We start from the raw sequence: 18,782 nt of genomic DNA on the forward strand, positions 1-18,782 counted from the left end.
TATTAAAAATGTATATTGTATTAAAAGAACATACATTATTTGAGTACTAAAAATATATTATTTTATATAATATATATTCAGTACACGAATAATATAGTTTTAGGATATTAAAAATGTATTTTTTTGTGACCGTGCATACAATAATTTGCGGATTTTTATTTGTAGAAAAAATAGTGAAAAGGGTTTTGAAAAGTTTATAAAAAAATATTATTGTCGGACCGTACATTAATCAGGAATGAATCTGAGCCGTCAAAGTGAGTCCACAAGGGTAACCAATCGAGCAGACGACCACCTAGCGCTCTCCCCCCTATTTGCTCTGCAATTTCTCTGGGGAAAGCGACTAAGTGCCGTGTCGACCAACGACGATCTCACCATCAAATCCCTCCGTGCTCTCTCTACACCGGAAAAACCCTTCTTTGTCCCTCTACACAATTCATCTTTACATATACACACACTTGTTGAGTTTTAGCCGGGACTGAGCGCACTCGGAGCTGAACTGAAACTGAGCATCACTTCTTCAGATTCGTCGAATCTCTGCTTGCTCTAGCGGTGATAAAAAAAACTTCTTATAATTTCACAATTTTTGAATTCATTTTCTCACGAATTTGCAGGGTTAGTCTGCGTTAATTGCAACTATCTGTTTGTTTAAGATGCTGTAAATGTAGAGATAGTAAAAATTTTGGATAGCTAGTGAATTGTTTGAACGAATGTTCTGGATAGGTGCATTTCTAATTTGGCTAGTTTTGGATATATTTGTGGGGTTCCCCTTTGAAAATAAAATTAGACACTTAGAAATTTAGAATTAGATATATCTGTATCTCTGTTATATTTTTGTTCTTTCTTGTCTTACAGATTGATACCTATTGTGGATGCTACTTGTTCTAGCTGTGAGCCGAAATTCTAAGTAAAATGTTCTTAAGGTTTTTAATTTAAAAGTTCATTCTTTAAAGGGGTATTATTATTTTAAAATTTTGAGAGCCATTAGTTTATGAATATTATCATTTTGCGTATTACCTCTTTATCCTACCAATTTTATATTGATGTGATGCATGCCTAGATATGTAAATGTACTGCTTCCATTTTCTTAAAAAAATGTTTTGTGCATGTTGATATGCTTTTGCTATAATGAATCATTTATATATGTATTTTGGCAGGATGGTTTGAGGGATTTTCAGGCAGTGGTGCAGCAGGACCATGGGTAGTAGCGAGGTGAGCAAATCCTCAAAGGAGGCAAAGGAAGCAAAGGAAGCAAAGGAGCCAAAAACTCCTAATTCACAAGTAATCATTACTTTTTATCACCATTTCATTTGTGTAACAAAAACACTGGATTTGACTGTGTTATCGGTGAATGATTTCCTGTTTCTGGATTGTTTGGTGCTGTGCAGGAGCAAGCTTCATCATCAACCACTGGCACAGTCAACCCAGACTGGTCTGGTTTTCAGGTTAGTTGTCCAGTTGTGACTTTTCCCTCATTTATTAACATTTCATTTTTGGTAATTTAAACTTGGATTATTATTTACAGGCATATTCTCCTATGCCTCCACCTGGGTTCTTGGCATCAAGTCCTCAACCACATCCTTATATGTGGGGAGTTCAGGTACTACAATTTGCATTTTTTTTCCTTTTACTGCATTTATGAGATATAGTCTAGTTTACAATTACTGCTTGGCATGTGGTGTTTTAAGTATTGTTGCCAAGGTATTTGCTTTCCCATCCATTTTTAAGGCCAACAAAATCATGCTTTCCTTTGTGATGCTTTATCTCCCTATATTTTAATATTTTATACTTCATCTTGTTTGGTAATCAAATAGCTTAGTTTGTTTTGGGGGTGATATCTTCAGCTACTTTCTCATGTTTTTCCCATATTTGTTGTGATCCTTTATATGCCATAGTACTTATGGATTGTGGTCAGCAATGAAATTGGATACCCTTTTGACGGGCTTAATTATAGATATATTTTAAAATCCGAGCAGATGTTTTCTATTTGCTTCACACCTAAGCTTCAAATGAAATTTCAAGCTACAATAGCTTCATTTGTTCGTAGCTGCAATTTTACTGCTAAAATTCATACCAATTTCTTGGCTAGTTTTCATTGGTCTTATTATAAATCCCATAGTGAACCCTCTAAGGCTCTAATGAATAAAAGAGACAAATGAGTGAAAATGTTATGCAGTGCTCAGTATCATACTAATTTGATGGTTAAAATGGAATGCTTGGGTTTTTAGGACCCACTCATGTCTCGAAAAGTCTTTATGGCCTCTTCATATCCTTATGTTGAGACATTTACCTCATGTATGTATTTCAGATTTGGTTAAAGAGGATATTTTGCTATTTGCCTTATCTTGAAAAATGTGCTTTATAAAATAAATTTTTAAAAATGAAAAGTTCTAGCACCTAAAGGCACTTCAATTTTGAGGGTTTTAGATTCTTCTAACGACAATCTGTAGAATATATGTATGTGCGTTCTAGGTTTCTGTCTGAAGAAGATGCTTGCAGGTTCCTTTGTTATAGCTCTACTTGATTATCAAAGGAAAAGCTTTTCCATGTATGGAGCTTTTAATAGAATATGATTTATCCATAAGATAGAGCTTGTCCTTCATATGGAGCCTATTTGTTGAAATAATTTACTATCACACTCAACCTTAATCATGACTTTTAAACAAAGGGTTCATTGGTAAATCATTTATACTCTTGTGCTCTTGATTTTGTAATAAAAATTATTCGTATTGACGGTATTGTAGTTTCCTTTTTCAAATACTTTTCCTCAACATTATAATGTGGCAATATACAGATGGTCTGTAGTTGCTGTAAAATGCATATAAAACTAAAATCCATGGACCAAAAATGGGTTATCACACTATATATCTTATACCGTGTTATTTCTTTGAGGCAGTTCATGAAGGTCTGTTTTCTTTTGCTGTTTGGACTCCTACAAATTCTTTGTAACGGTTTTGACAATTTTCTCATGTAATGCAGCATCTCATGCCACCCTATGGTACCCCACCTCATCCTTATATTGCAATGTATCCACCTGGTGGCATATATGCCCATCCATCTATTCCTCCAGTATTCTCTCTTGGCCTCTTCTATGCCTTTTCAGCTTACAATGCATTACTTTAATTTCTGTTATCTTAGACATTTTTTGAATGTATCAGGGATCATATCCATTCAGTCCTTTTGCAGTGCCATCTTCAAATGGAGTTGCTGATGCTTCAGTGAGTACTAAACTTTATATTTTTGAAAACCCTTTTTGAGATTGGTTTTGAATTTCTACTGGTTCCTTGTTTTTCAATTTCATTATAGGGTAATACTCACAGCACTCTGGAAGTGGATGGTAAGGCCGAGGGGAAAGAAAAATTGCCCATCAAAAGATCGAAGGGAAGTTTGGGTAGTTTGAATATGCTTACACGGAAAAATAATGAACCTGGTAAAACATCCGGAGCTTTTGCAAATGGAGGGTATTCTAAAAGGTATGGTGATGTGTTGATTGGATTAGATGCATGATCATAATAAATGATTATTCAGTAGACAAGGGGTTCATGTTCTTTGAAACAGTCAGAATAACATTTGGCATCAATTAGCAACAATTTCCTTAACCTTTTAATGCAGTTCCAAAACCAATGTTTCTGTTGACCAACAATTCTCCTTGTTTCAGATGTACAATGTAATGATGTATTCAACCTGATTTTTTTTTTCTTTTTCCTTGGAGTTTCTGTTTAGTAATATTCATTAGCATGTATTCATTATGTGAACTGATATGCTATTCTGCTTATTTCACTTTTCTTGGCAATTAAACTGATCTGTATGCCTAATGCTATTTGTGTATTTTGATATTAAATATTTGCCAACATTGAGTTTGCAGTGCAGAGAGTGGAAGTGAAGGCTCAAGTGAAGGAAGTGATGCAAATTCTCAAAATGTAGGTAGTATGTTTTTACTTGGTATAAAATGTAGGTGATATGCAGTGTAAAGTTGGTTTATTCTAGATTAGTAAATTATCCATGGCGATTTTAGTGGAAAATGCTACCCAAAGATGGCTATTGGTGTAATAGAATTTATTTATTTTATTTATAGGAAATAAAAATAGTTGATGTCACATAAATACATTTTGTCCCTTGATGCATATATTTTGGTTGTGTTGTAATTTTAGTCTATCAGCTAACTAGTGTAGTAATTTCTTGTCCTACAATGTACTTTTTACAAGCTATATGCCTATGTAATGTAATGTTCTTTTTCTGATTTTTTACTGGTTCTTTGATGTAGGAATCACAAATGAAATCAGGAGGCAGGCAAGATTCAGGTGTGCTATTATGACTTCACTTTGCAAATGAAAGACTACTTTACAATTGATTTTAATATAAAATAATAAAATTATTATCTTATTTTGCTACAGCTGAAACATCTCAGAACGGTACCTCACACAGTTCTCAGAATGGAGGGACAAATGCTCATGAATTGATAAACCATTCCGTGGCAATTGTTCCAATGTCTGCAGCTGGGGCTGCAGTTGGTGTTCCTGGCCCCACAACAAACTTGAATATTGGAATGGATTACTGGGGTACTACTGCCTCATCTTCTATCCCTGCAATCCGAGGCAAGGTACCTTCTGCTTCAGTTGCTGGTGGAATGGTCACTGCTGGATCACGGGAGAGTGTTCAATCGCAGCTTTGGCCTCAGGTTTTTATATCCTCTAATATTCAGCTCCTTTCTACTTTTCTCTTTCGATTACTTTGATTCTTTTGCTACTTGTATTTTCTTTTTGAGGTGGATCAATGTTTTTAACTTGATCAAATTTGTTCAGCTATTAAAGAAAGCTTGCAGAAACTAGATAGTAGAGTATAATTTATAGCAAGAAACATACATGTTTTATATAATTGATACATGAAAGAGTGTTGACGGATAGACCTGGCATTAGTGTCCTTTGTAGATACCATAAATTCTTAAAGGACCAGGTGCAACATAGATATGGTGTATTAATTTTGTGAATGCCCCTATTTACTTTCTGGTCAAGCAGTGATGACTTTTAATAACTAATCTTTTACCCATTTGATTTTATTTTTATGTTGTTGGGTACACTCAGAGATTGAATTCTAATCTTGAGCCTTGAGGTTAGGAGGCTTCCCTTGGCTAAATGTTCTATGGCATTCTGAATTAGGTTTTGAAACAATATTGTGATTTTCCTCACCTCAGCTGTTGTAGAATCTTCTTTGCCTGTGTCTGACGAAGTAGCTCCTCTGCGACACACGCATACACAAATTAGACTTACAGATGCATATGGACTTCTGATCTTCCACAAGTTATCACTTGAATTATGTTACGGCTTGTACATGGTCAATTAGTTTGCGGTTCTGTTTCTACAAGTATGCTGTGTAGTCATCTCTATCCTGGTGTTCAGGATGAACGGGAGATCAAGAGGCAGAGAAGAAAGCAATCCAATAGGGAATCAGCTCGTCGTTCCAGGTTGCGCAAGCAGGTAAAATTAGTCCCTTCTGTTATCTGTTATGTCAATCCTTGCTAAATCCCTGATCTCTTGCTGTTCATGGGACCCAGGCTGAGTGTGAAGAACTTGCTCAGCGTGCTGAAGGATTAAAGGAAGAAAATGCCTCTCTCAGAGCTGAAGTGAGTCGCATTAGGAGTGAGTATGATCAGCTTCTTGCTCAAAATGCATCTCTTAAGGTAAAATACTACCCGTGTCTTTTAACTTTTGACAATTATACTTCTAGGGGTTGTATGCAACATCCTGTGTCTTCTAACTCCTGGCTTTTGTACTTCAAGAGGTTTCATGTGTTTGTATGCAACATGTTTGCTAATGTGATTTGATTTTATAAAGAAAGAATGAGTAAATATTCTTCAGCCATCAAAGAATGGAATTGGCCCTGATTTGGAATGAGTGATTTTTCTCATTTCTTTTGGTTACTAGGGGAGTATCCTAATGACTTTTTAATTTTGGTTGAACTTAGATTTCAACTTTTATACTTTGTTCTGAGTCTTTTCTTTTTTCTATTCCACCCTAATTTCTGGTCACAATTCTGGCTATTTTCAAATGTCCAGAGCTACAATTTAGGGTGTTGTGATCACCCAAAATATAAAAACTGAATGCAGAAACTTCAAATTATCCTTCCTCAATCAGCAATTGCAATGAACATGTTGCCTGGGATTGTTGGAAACGTGATAAAGTTTTGGACTGTTGGGTTTGAAACACATAACATCAGCAACACTTTTTTAAGTTCTGAGACATTGATGACTATTCGTAACTTAACCAGATCTTTGATGAACTGCCAATAAGATGGTTAATTTGCCTAAACATTTTAAGAATGAAGTATTCTGGCTATGAATGTAGAAATTGACTTTGCAGGAGAGGCTTGGTGAATCATCCGGGAACGAAGATCCGAGGCTCAGTAAGAACGAACAACTTCTCAGCAATGATGCTCCACATCCATCGGAAGCAGAGCCCATGCAGGGTACTCAATGAAGTTGTGGCTGTATTGTGCAGATTGATCTTTAGGGGTTTAACCTAACCACTTAGTAGTAAAACTCGGTTTTTAATTTCAAAATTACATTAGTTTAAAAAAAAAATTCTGCAGCTGACCATTCTGGTGTCAGGCGGTATTTGGAAAATATTGTCCATTGTTTCTCAGTTGGCCGATCTTTTAAGGTTGGAGGAACTTGGATGATATGTAGAGAGGTTGTAACCTTGTGTTGAATTGTGTTTAGATATAAGGGTGTTGTGTGGATGAATCTTCATATTTGTATGTAGGGATATTGTTGATCAGTTAGCCACATCTAGTCTAGAGAATAATATTTAATGAACTGAGTATGGAATAATATCTGATGTGCACGTGTGTGGTTCTCTTCATAATCTTATTATGTTTTTAGGGCTCAGTGGACTTTACAACTGGAAAACCATCATAGAAAATATCATGTGCTCCAATAGATAATGTGGTTCATGGAAAATTTTATCCGATGATGCAAATAAATATGATGCAGATTCCTTGATTACGCAATTTATAAAAATTTTAAATATATATTTTTTATTTTTGGGGCCTGGGTATGGACTTGGGGTGTGTAAGTTGGCTTGGGGTGTGTAAGTTGGCTTAGTTGGGTCAGTACAAATTGTTGGTGATTATTCAATCATTATTGCATGGACCATAACTGTGTGGACCAAAAATAAAAAGTACATTATTTTTGTACTGAAGGTACATTATTTTTATACTGTAGGTACATTATTTTAGGGTACATTATTTTTGTACTGAAGGTAAATTATTTGATATATACGGTCAAATAATGTACCTACAGTACAAAAATAATGTACCTACAATATAAAAATAATGTACTTTTTATTTTTGGTCCACACAGCTGTGTGGACCATGGTCCATGCAATAATTTGCCTGAATTATTTGGGTGGGTGGAGGTGGCAAATTATACCATGGACTAGGGCTTACTTTCCATTGTAAGTCCAAATATAATCTTTAGCCTGCAAGTAATTGTTTTTGTAAATGTATTGAAGGCACATTACATGGTAATTATAAACACAAAACATGATAATTACATATACATAAACTGTTAATTGTATGTACATAATATGTTAACACACATAACATGTTACCAACATCTTATATATTTACCGTTAACATATTCTGTACCTACAATTAAAAATTTATATATGCGTTTAATTTGTTAACGTGTATAGAAATTGTTAATTCAAGTACACAAATTTTTAGATCAGGGTTCAAAATGCAATATGAACGCTGATTCATGATATAACAATTGGGAGTGGGTGGGGGTTCAATTGTTATACCATGGGCCAGGGTTCACTTTGCATTATGGACTCTAATCCAATCTATTACCGATACATAATTTGAATGTCATTTCGAATGGGTTCATAATGCAAGGTGACCCTGGTTCATGATATAATTTGCCGAATTCCTTTTATTCCAGATGTGGCAAAGAATGATAGGTGGTAGAAAAAGGGGGGAGTGGGTTGCAAAATGGAAGGACGTTCGTGCTTCTTTTCATAAGGAGAATCATGGATGTGCCTCTACCAACCAACTTCAAAATGTCAAGTGTAAAGATTTGAGAGGGTAGGGGATTCACTATGATTTTAAAGGGGTCCAAAGATGTTGTGATGTGCATGACCATTTCCTCAGCTCTCTAAGGATGACAATAGGCGCGGCGGGGAATAAAAATTTCTCTCCATTCCTATATCCGTAGGGAATTTAAATCCCGTCCTCGACCCTAATCAACCTTATAATCAAATTAGTAGTTTAGTATAATTTTTTATATTTATGTAAACAAAAAATTAAATATAAAATTCTTAAGCTAGTAATGATGATGATGGTGGTTATGGTGATAAAATTTTTAATATACTAAATGTACATTGCTAATATATTAAAAGTTTATTTTGAAAGTACATTAATTGATACTACTAAATAATGAACTTTCAATACACAAATAACATACTTTCGATATATTAAAAATAAACATTTATTAATGCTCACCTTCAATTCGTCTCTAGTGCTTTGTTGGTACTTGGTATAATGTTTAAAATCATTGTAATACTATAACAACTTAATATTATTTAATAGTTGTATTATGGAAGAATCACCATTTGGTCCTTTCACTTGTTTCACAATTGTCAATATAGTTCATAGTTTTTAATTTCAATTAACAAATNCTGTGTGGACCATGGTCCATGCAATAATTTGCCTGAATTATTTGGGTGGGTGGAGGTGGCAAATTATACCATGGACTAGGGCTTACTTTCCATTGTAAGTCCAAATATAATCTTTAGCCTGCAAGTAATTGTTTTTGTAAATGTATTGAAGGCACATTACATGGTAATTATAAACACAAAACATGATAATTACATATACATAAACTGTTAATTGTATGTACATAATATGTTAACACACATAACATGTTACCAACATCTTATATATTTACCGTTAACATATTCTGTACCTACAATTAAAAATTTATATATGCGTTTAATTTGTTAACGTGTATAGAAATTGTTAATTCAAGTACACAAATTTTTAGATCAGGGTTCAAAATGCAATATGAACGCTGATTCATGATATAACAATTGGGAGTGGGTGGGGGTTCAATTGTTATACCATGGGCCAGGGTTCACTTTGCATTATGGACTCTAATCCAATCTATTACCGATACATAATTTGAATGTCATTTCGAATGGGTTCATAATGCAAGGTGACCCTGGTTCATGATATAATTTGCCGAATTCCTTTTATTCCAGATGTGGCAAAGAATGATAGGTGGTAGAAAAAGGGGGGAGTGGGTTGCAAAATGGAAGGACGTTCGTGCTTCTTTTCATAAGGAGAATCATGGATGTGCCTCTACCAACCAACTTCAAAATGTCAAGTGTAAAGATTTGAGAGGGTAGGGGATTCACTATGATTTTAAAGGGGTCCAAAGATGTTGTGATGTGCATGACCATTTCCTCAGCTCTCTAAGGATGACAATAGGCGCGGCGGGGAATAAAAATTTCTCTCCATTCCTATATCCGTAGGGAATTTAAATCCCGTCCTCGACCCTAATCAACCTTATAATCAAATTAGTAGTTTAGTATAATTTTTTATATTTATGTAAACAAAAAATTAAATATAAAATTCTTAAGCTAGTAATGATGATGATGGTGGTTATGGTGATAAAATTTTTAATATACTAAATGTACATTGCTAATATATTAAAAGTTTATTTTGAAAGTACATTAATTGATACTACTAAATAATGAACTTTCAATACACAAATAACATACTTTCGATATATTAAAAATAAACATTTATTAATGCTCACCTTCAATTCGTCTCTAGTGCTTTGTTGGTACTTGGTATAATGTTTAAAATCATTGTAATACTATAACAACTTAATATTATTTAATAGTTGTATTATGGAAGAATCACCATTTGGTCCTTTCACTTGTTTCACAATTGTCAATATAGTTCATAGTTTTTAATTTCAATTAACAAATTGTTTAAAATTTCATTAATTAAACCATTCGAAGATTAAATTGACAAAATTTTAAAAATGAGAAAATCACGATTTTGATCTATTGAAAGGGTTTATTTGACAAAAAATGTAAACAATACAGAATCAAATTAATTAAAATTAAAAATTAAGGACTATATTAATAGTTGGGAAACAAAAGGACCAAAGTTGTCTCTAATGTTTTAAATCCGGAATTGTTGTATTGGCATTTGGCGTATGTCTCTAATGTTTTAAATCCGGAATTGTTGTATTGGCATTTGGCGTATTGAAGATGGGGCGGGTAGTAAAAATAAATTTGGCCCATGCAGGTCTCGAACCTGCGACCTTCGCGTTATTAGCACGACGCTCTAACCAACTGAGCTAATAGGCCACTTTATTTTAGTATAGTACCATTAATATATCAACCAAACTCAGAATGGAAATTTTTTGTTTCTCTGTTTCACACTATTTTGTATGTGATGTTCAGGTTCTTCACTGCGGTAATTCAATTAATTTACATGACTTAAGTATGCCAAAATATACCATGCATCATGATTTATATTGCAATATATATATATATATATATATATATATATATATATATATATATATATATATATATATATATATATATATATATATATATATANTATATATATATATATATATATATATATATATATATATAAAGTTAGTATTGTATTCAAACTAAAAAATGTTGCAATATATATCATAGATAAATGTATATTTTTAGTATATTAAAAATTTATTTTTTAATTGTATACCAAAAAATGAACTTTTAATACACAAAAAATAGACATTCAAAAAATAAATTTTTAATGTACTAAAATATGAACATTCAGCATACTAATAATGAACCTTATGTCAATGATTTATCTTGTAAAGTGGACCATGGTTCATGATATAATGATTGCTTAAGTATTGAAAATGATTGATGAGAAGAATTGACAATAGTTATATCATGGACTAGCTTAGTCCACTATGGGCATTATGAATCCTGTCCAAATTATGTATTACATATTATGTATTTTCAGTTAACAAATTATGTACCAGTTATAGTCAACTTATTATATACCTTCGATTTATTTACATGTATATAATAAATTGTTTGCAATATTACAAACATATTTCTATAATAGATAAATATATAGATAATATATACGGAGTATTTAAAAAATAAAAAATGAGAAATAAATCTTTTTAATATAAATAGAAAAATCATATCAATAAATAATCATTTTAATATAATATAGATTATGTAACTTGTATTATTTTTAAATTATTTCTTAAATTATTTTAATAGAATTATTATGTTAACATTAAACAATAATATTGAACACTTTCAAACATGGCACACATAAAATTTAATAAGGCATTGAACCTAAACAAATTCATATAAAGTACAAATAAAGTATGAAAAATCTGGTCTAGGGTTAGAGCAACACTATTAGTGCATTTTAGTGGTTTTTTTTATGACATGGAAGAGAAAGGGTATAATGTGAATGAGAGAGGAGAGTGGAGAGAGATGAAAATAAATTTGCACTAATTTGATTTTTTATGAGTCCCGCAATTTTATTTATTTATTTTTTTTTTGTTAAATGAATTCCCTGTTCGCGCATTCCACGCGTATTGCGCGCCTAGAGGGCGAGTGTAGTGGGCCTCAATAATGACCTGTTGTTATTATTATTATTTTACCTCACATCTTACTTGTTTTTGTTTTTCACCGATTTTTTCTCCCCTCTTCCTCCATGTGGCTCTGACAAAAATTAATGAAAAAACTCAACAAATGAGTTTGCTCTTAGGATTGGCTTCCTTGTGCATACAAAGTTATAGTTTGGCGCGGGTTTAAAACTAAACAGACTCGATTTATTTTTTACGGACCTATGAAAGATTAATGAGACTGAAAATATAGTCTGGTGAAATTGAAAAATTTTGGCTATAATTTTTTTTAAAAATGAATGTCGTAATTTTCTGATCACCAGATGCCAAGGAGCACAATTATGATCGCAAATTATACCATGCACCGTGGTGGACGTAGCATTGTGCACCAGGAATCAAAACGACGTCGTTTTGTCCATTAGCCAGTAAGTGGGCGTTATTTTGGGAATCACGTCCGTTTCCTCCGTTAACTTCCTAATATATATAAAAAAACAGTGAATTTGAATTGTTTGTGTTTTGGCGGTTATGGCGATCTTCTTCTCCGATTTGTGAACTCACGAATAACAAATATACAGTCGTAGCTATTGGATTCTCAAGCATTAGGATATGCAAGGCGTCAATTCGCAGCAGGAGGTGGTTGCGACTGAAGAACTCGATCGTAATCCAGGTTTTTTATGTTTGATTTTGTGATTTTGTTTGTGTTTATGAAAATCATTGAATTCGTATGCTTTGATTCGTGTGTTTTGATTATTTGATACTGGTTTTAGGATTGTTTAATGATACAACTATGCGATTGGAAGGGTAGAAGATGAGTTTTCTGTATTTGTGTGGATATTATGTGTATTCTTTTAATGAACTGTGAGTATTTCAGGCAATGTTTCTGTGTATTCATTGTAGTTGTATGTAAAAACAGAGGGTGTATTGTGTTTTGTTTATCGAATGTCATTCTGGTGGATTTTTGTGTGTTTTTGTGAATATTTTGTGTATTCTTTGAATTCAATATGTGTATTGTGGTTAGATAGTTTGTGTATTCATGTTAGTTGTAATGTAAACACAAGGTGATGTGTGTTTTGTATTTTGGTTTTCCAATATTCTGTGTATTCTAGTTATACACTATGTGTATTGTAGGCATGTATTCTGTGTATTGACTGTATGGGTACTTAAACATTGTGTTTTTGCAGCTGATCAGGACTTGTTAGGGGTGTCAGTGAGTTCTATTGATGAAGCATATGAGGTTTATAATGATTATGCTTTCAGGCTAGGTTTTAGTGTGAAGAAGGGTAAGCAAAGATATAGTGCTGGTACAAAACAATTGAAGATGAAGGAGTTTAATTGTTCAAAGTCTGGGTTTAAAAGGGTTTTAAGAAAGGGAAGTTATTTAAAAGTTGATGTACGGACAGGTTGTCGTGCATCTGTTCAATTTGATTTAGATGGGAATGGGACTTGGACTGTGACAAAGCACCAGAAGCTTCTTAATCATGAGTTTGTTCCAACGACCAAGAGTTATCTTCTACGGTCACATAGATTAGTGTCTAGAAATCATCTTTCCTACCTAAAGAATTTGAAGAAGAGCGGTGTTTCTGTGGCTGATGGTTTACGGTTTCTTAAAACACAATCAGGGGGGTCACCACTCGTTGGTTTTACAAGCAGGGATGCATATAACTCGCTGTGCACTGATGTATTGAACAATTTGGATGGAACCGACTCAAACACATTAATTGAAATATTTAGACAAAGATAGTCAAGTGAAAAGGATTTTTTCTTTGATTTCGAAGTGGATGATGAGTCAAGGTTGTGCAGCTTTTTTTGGAGAGATGGGAAAATGATGCGAGACTATGAATTGTTTGGAGATTTGTTAGTTCACGATACGACGTATCGTACTAACAAATATGATATGATTTGTGGTCCATTCGTTGGTATGAACCATCACTGTATGAACGTCATGTTTGGATGTGGTTTTTTGTTGAACGAGAGGATTGAGTCGTTCGTATGGTTGTTTAGGTCATTTTTAAGATCAATGAATGGAAAAAGTCCCCAAAGTATAATGACCGATCAATGCGCTGCCATGGCTGCTGCTATTTCCCAAGTTTTTCCAACCTCAAGACATCGCCTATGTATATGGCATATCGGTGAGAATTCAAAGAAGCACATCAAGGGACTAAGAAATCAAAAAGATTTTCTAGACATATTCAATTGTCTGTTGAAACATACCGATACGAAGGCAGAGTTTGAGCTTTATTGGACAAGGTATGCTTTCATTAAAAATTCTATGTATTGGTGATGGTATTTATGTTTATTTAGTTATAGTATTCTGTGTATTATATTTTTCCCAATTGCTTGCATTAGTTTACAGAGTTGGCAATTCTCACCCAGATTATGTGTATTCTCTTGATATATTCTGAGTATTGTAGTGTTAGAGTATGTTTATTCTATTGATTCTGTGCTTTCATTCCCATGCCTTCATATCTGATAATACTCCCCTTATATTCTGTGTATTCAATTGAATGATCCTGTGTATTTGTATATGAGAGTCTGTGTATGCATTATAGTATATGAATAGGTGTAGTTAATATATATGTTATGGTATTCCAGGATGGTCACAACATACAAATGCCATAATAATTCTTGGAATTGAAAAGCTGTATCAATGTAGAGAAAAATGGTGCCCTGCATTTAACAAAGATTATTTTTCTGGTGGTATTTTATCTTCACAAAGGAGTGAAACCACAAATCACTCTATTTCTAGAAGGTTATCCAAGACTGCTGGGCTATGTGATTTCTATAGCTCATTTGTTGGTGTTGTTTCGGAGTGGAGGAGTAGAGAGAACGGGGAAGATGTCCGGTGTTCCCAAGGTGTACCTACAATGGCTATGGATCACATTAAGATTCTTTCACACGCTAGGGATATTTATACGATTGAGATATATTACTTGTTCGAAGAACAGTTTTTGAAAGGGGCATCATGCTATCAAGAGTGTGTTCAATTTGAAGGTGGTGTGTATAAGTATCACGTCTGGAGGCCGGAGGTTGATATTATTAGGCATGAAGTGATTTTTAACGTTAGAGAGTTAGATATTTGGTGCAGTTGCAAGCTGTTCACTGAAACCGAGATCTTATGCTGTCACTGTTTACGCATTTTAAACGTGCATTGTGTGTCTGAAGTTCCAAATAAATATATTCTGAAGAGATGGACTAAAAGAGTTTTGGAAGACGAGAATGCTGGTATTATCCCCCCATCTCAATGCTTTAATGTTCCCTCTTCTGTTTGGACTTTAGAGATCACTAGGAAATTTCAGAAGTTGGTTGTTTATTGCCAAGAAAACAGCGAAGCACGCAAAATTTTTGAGCAAGCAGTGTTAGATGCCAAGAGAAAAGTTGAACATGAGTATGACCCTATTTTCTTCGAAGGTGAAGATTGTGATGTGGAATCGTTGAGTGGTGTTATAAAGGATCCATCAAACAGGCGGTTGAAAGGGGTACGCAATAGGAGGGTGACTAGTGTGATTGAAAAGAAATACAAGAAAGCAAGGGGTCGAAAGCAGCTTGCTCATATAGCTGCATCTAAAACAAAATCGGTGGGGCAGTCTCAAGTTGAAGATGCTATTTCTAATATTGCTGGTAATGGATACCTGGTGCATCCAATGTCTGGAGGTTCAACTTTTTGTCATTTTAGGTCAAATTCAAATCAAGAGGACAATTAGAGTGTGTCTTAATGTTTGTTAGTTTTGTTTTTTCAAGACATGCAGTTGTACTTTTTATACACAAAACTATTACAAGTAATACATAGACTGTTTCCGCAAGATACACAGAATTATTTACCAAAACAACAGAAACCATTTGGTGTTATTTCTTTATATTGCACTATGTAATACACAGAATAGTACTGCCGAATACACAGAATATGAATTGCACTCTGTAATATGTTTTTAGAGTTAGAAGACAGAGGTGGAAGCCAGGGTTTAGCATCAGGGTTTAGGGTTTAGCACCCAGTACTATGTATACAGATATATTGTTGAATACACAGAGTTGAAGTCAATAATACACAGAATATTACTATGTAATACACAGAATATTATTATGTGTTATGGTTTTAGGGGTTAAGGTTTAGTCTTAGAGGTATGGTTTACCATTAACTAAATACACAGAAGGACATCATGTAATACACATAATGTTACCACGTAATACACAGAATATATAATTGAAGTCATTCTTGGAATAAGTTTTGTAATCAACAGAATAAACTTAATAGATATGGCACCCTATAATATAAGATGTGACAAAAAGCTTTTTTTCATTTCAAAGTTAGAGTAGTTTCCAAAATAAAGAACACATCTCAGATACTTGTTTCAATTTCAGTTTACAGGAATCAACATCTTTACAAACACGGTCACTTTGATTGTTTGTAGATTTCTTTGGCTGCATTTGTCACCTCTGGTAGAAGGGTATTCCATTCTGACATGAGTATGGTTGCGGCATATTTAGCTCTCAGTGATGTGAGGAATGTATTCTGCAAAAATAGAATGCAAAATTAATTAGAAATGAATTGTTAAATATTTTAATATGGAAGAAAGTTGAAAGAATAGTTTTATACTCACATCTTCAGGGCCTCCAGTGAGTCCTGCATTCTAGTCTTCTATTGATGTGCCTGTGTAAGTCTACATATGCCTCATCGAGTATATGGCACAGTCTACAGCATTTTCTTCATTTTGCCAAGGCATCTGCACGTATTGCACTCTCATTGTTTTCATCTTCTTTGCAAGTGCAATCTTCTTTGTTGCGAGATACTTAGTGAAGGCAATCAACTGTAGAATATCGATATAGTTGTGTGTAATTAGTATGACACAATACACAGAATCACAGCATGTAATACACAGAATATGTAGTCTAAGTCCTATACAGAATATACTTTGTAATATACAGAATACACAGAATGAAATGTTAGAATACACAGACTCACTCAGTAGGATACACAGAATTTAATAGAGATAAGATTTCTTACTAGTTTCTCCGGGCAACCTTCATACTTGTCTTGTGCTTTAATTCCTTCAGGAATAGGTCTGTTGTCAATTATTTGAAGTCTGGATGTCACAACAAGTATAAATGTTGGTGCCTGAGGATACTGAAGAATACTTGTTAAGAGTAGTCAGAAAAAACAAATCAGTTTGTGTTATATGGACAATTCAAATGAATAATATACATAATTTAAATAATTAAGGTATAGTTATTTTGTACTTACAAGACTGGCATCACTGATATCAAGAGAAATCGATTCGAGTTGGTGATCAATTGCTCCTCAGAATTATTTCAAAATGGCCTTTGAGGCAACACTTTTACTATTCTGCAAATTTGTTGCACTTTCCAACGTCATCTGCAAAAATTTGTTTTTTTTTTCTTGTTATACAATGCATTGGTATGAATAAAGGAAAGAAAAAAAAGTTTAGAGTAAAATGTTTACTTACAAAAACAATTTCTGAGAAGAAAACCCTTTTTGGCTTGTCAATTGATCTTCTCATGTCCAGTAAACTCATCAGTTGGCACCAAATTTGCACAATGTTGGTAGATACATAACCGGATGCCAATGACATGAAATCTTCCCGGTTAGCAACCAAATTGTTCCCTATGTAGAACATATCACTACACAAAGTAAAATATAGATTAATCATAAGGAAATAACATGTTAAGTAATATGATGTATGTCTAGTAAAAGTTATCAAAATGGAACTTACTTCATTGAATATTGACCACCACAAGACAAGAATGCGTAGTCTGAAAAGATTTTTTGTTTAGCTGAAATGTTTGTCAGCTTTGTTATGTTTTGTGCCCAATATGGTGAGCGTAAGGCCAGAGGAAGTTGTTTCAACTTTCTTTGTGGTCTTTTCTTTGTGTGGACATCTTCAATTTCCTCTTCAGACTCTGCAAGGATGCTGTGTATACACAGAAATATAATAGTCAATACACAGAATGATAGCATGTAATACACAAAATACTACCATGTAATACACAGAATATATAGTCTAAGTGAATTACCAAATAAAAATTTTAGTATACAGAATACACAGAATGAAATGTTAGAATACACAGACTCACTCAACAAGATACACAGAATATAAGCACAAGTATTAGTAAATTATAAAGTGTTATAAGCATAGGTGTATACCTTTCAAATTCAAGTTCAGCTGGTGTTTTTGGTGTTGTTGGTGTTTCTGTCAGCAATGTTGTAGCAGATGGTATTGAAGCAGATGGGGCTACTTGCTGTTGCTCTGTAGGCACTCTAGAAATATTTTCAACCAATGAGTCCAGCATGGTTGCTATCTCGGGAGATTTTGGAGACGCTGTTGCTTCTCTTTGTTGTTCTCTCTGTGTTGTTGGTGGTGGGGTCTTCTCCAGTGTAGGTTCTCTCTGTGTTGTTGGTGGTGGGGTCTTCTCCAGTGTAGGCTGGCTCTGTGTTGTTGGTGGTGGGGTCTTCTCCAGTGTAGGCTGGGCTGATTTTCCTCTTGGTGGGGTCTTCTCCAGTGTAGGCTGGGCTGATTTTCCTCTCTGTGATCGCCTTCTTGGGGATGGGGGGGCTGATTTTCCTCTCTGTGATCGCCTTCTTGGGGATGGGGGTTGTTGTTGGTGGTGCATGCGATGTTGCTGCTGGTGATTTTGTTGCTGTTGCTGCTGCATTTGGTGGTGCTGTTGTTTCTAGTGCTGCTGTTGCTGCTGGTGCTACTGTTGTTTCTGCTGGTGATGTTGTTGCTGCTTGTTGATCTTCAGAATGTGGTGGTGATGGTGTCGGAGTTAACAGCTGGAAAGAAGGTGCATGGATTTCAGGAGAGATGTTCCTCATGGTTGCATAGAATGTAGCTTCAAGTTCAGCGACTGCTGATATCTACTATTTTATACAATAATTCACCCCTTATTTTAATTGTATTTCCCTTATCCTAGTGAAATTGGGAATTGTTTGTGTGTTATATTGTCCAAGTGTTGAATTATCTACAAGGAACTACAAAGGAGGAATTTTGGAGCATTTTGGACAAGTTCTAGAAGAAAAGGGAATTACAAGGAAGAAAGGAAACAAGAATACAAATTGGAAAAGAATTGAAAGTTGCCTAATGGGCCAAGGCCCATCTACCTC

The 18,782-nt window shown here is 34.1% G+C and overlaps 1 protein-coding gene, 1 long non-coding RNA gene and 1 other non-coding gene across 8 annotated transcripts; 1 reads left to right on the forward strand and 2 right to left on the reverse strand.

Annotated features, from left to right (window-relative positions):
- Positions 1 to 256: 256 nt before the first annotated feature.
- Positions 257 to 6,854, forward strand: LOC116002378 (bZIP transcription factor 68-like). Of its 6 annotated transcripts, none has more exons than XM_031242504.1 (14): positions 257 to 612; positions 853 to 904; positions 1,155 to 1,278; positions 1,386 to 1,442; positions 1,523 to 1,597; positions 2,977 to 3,066; positions 3,156 to 3,215; positions 3,304 to 3,470; positions 3,863 to 3,917; positions 4,262 to 4,298; positions 4,392 to 4,675; positions 5,394 to 5,471; positions 5,549 to 5,674; positions 6,354 to 6,854. In XM_031242504.1, exons 3-14 carry the CDS (start codon positions 1,195 to 1,197, stop codon positions 6,468 to 6,470), a joined length of 1,230 nt encoding a protein of 409 aa, XP_031098364.1. In that variant the 5' UTR covers positions 257 to 612; positions 853 to 904; positions 1,155 to 1,194; the 3' UTR covers positions 6,471 to 6,854. The 6 variants fall into 6 exon arrangements, with proteins under 6 accessions (XP_031098364.1, XP_031098367.1, XP_031098365.1 ...); XM_031242507.1 differs by having other exon boundaries at positions 257 to 549; positions 853 to 920; XM_031242505.1 differs by having other exon boundaries at positions 257 to 549.
- Positions 6,855 to 10,302: 3,448 nt separating this feature from the next.
- Positions 10,303 to 10,376, reverse strand: TRNAI-AAU. The gene has a single exon. It is a non-coding gene; the product is annotated as a tRNA-Ile (tRNA).
- A 5,639-nt stretch (positions 10,377 to 16,015) lies between these two features.
- LOC116001559 lies at positions 16,016 to 16,291 on the reverse strand. The gene is made up of 2 exons (XR_004094241.1): positions 16,261 to 16,291; positions 16,016 to 16,172 (listed from the first exon to the last, which is right to left on the reverse strand). It is a non-coding gene; the product is annotated as an uncharacterized LOC116001559 (long non-coding RNA).
- Positions 16,292 to 18,782: the final 2,491 nt, after the last annotated feature.

This window comes from Ipomoea triloba, chromosome 13 (genome assembly GCF_003576645.1).
Source record: "Ipomoea triloba cultivar NCNSP0323 chromosome 13, ASM357664v1".
Classification (NCBI taxonomy): domain Eukaryota; kingdom Viridiplantae; phylum Streptophyta; class Magnoliopsida; order Solanales; family Convolvulaceae; genus Ipomoea; species Ipomoea triloba.

Bases quoted from the DNA above. Each gene is read 5' to 3' on its own strand.
- LOC116002378 (XM_031242504.1), top strand. From the start codon at position 1,195: ATGGGTAGTAGCGAGGTGAGCAAATCCTCAAAGGAGGCAAAGGAAGCA. The intron at 3,918-4,261 runs GTAGGTAGTATG...TCTTTGATGTAG, and splicing joins GTGATGCAAATTCTCAAAAT to GAATCACAAATGAAATCAGG. The intron at 4,299-4,391 runs GTGTGCTATTAT...ATTTTGCTACAG, and splicing joins AGGAGGCAGGCAAGATTCAG to CTGAAACATCTCAGAACGGT.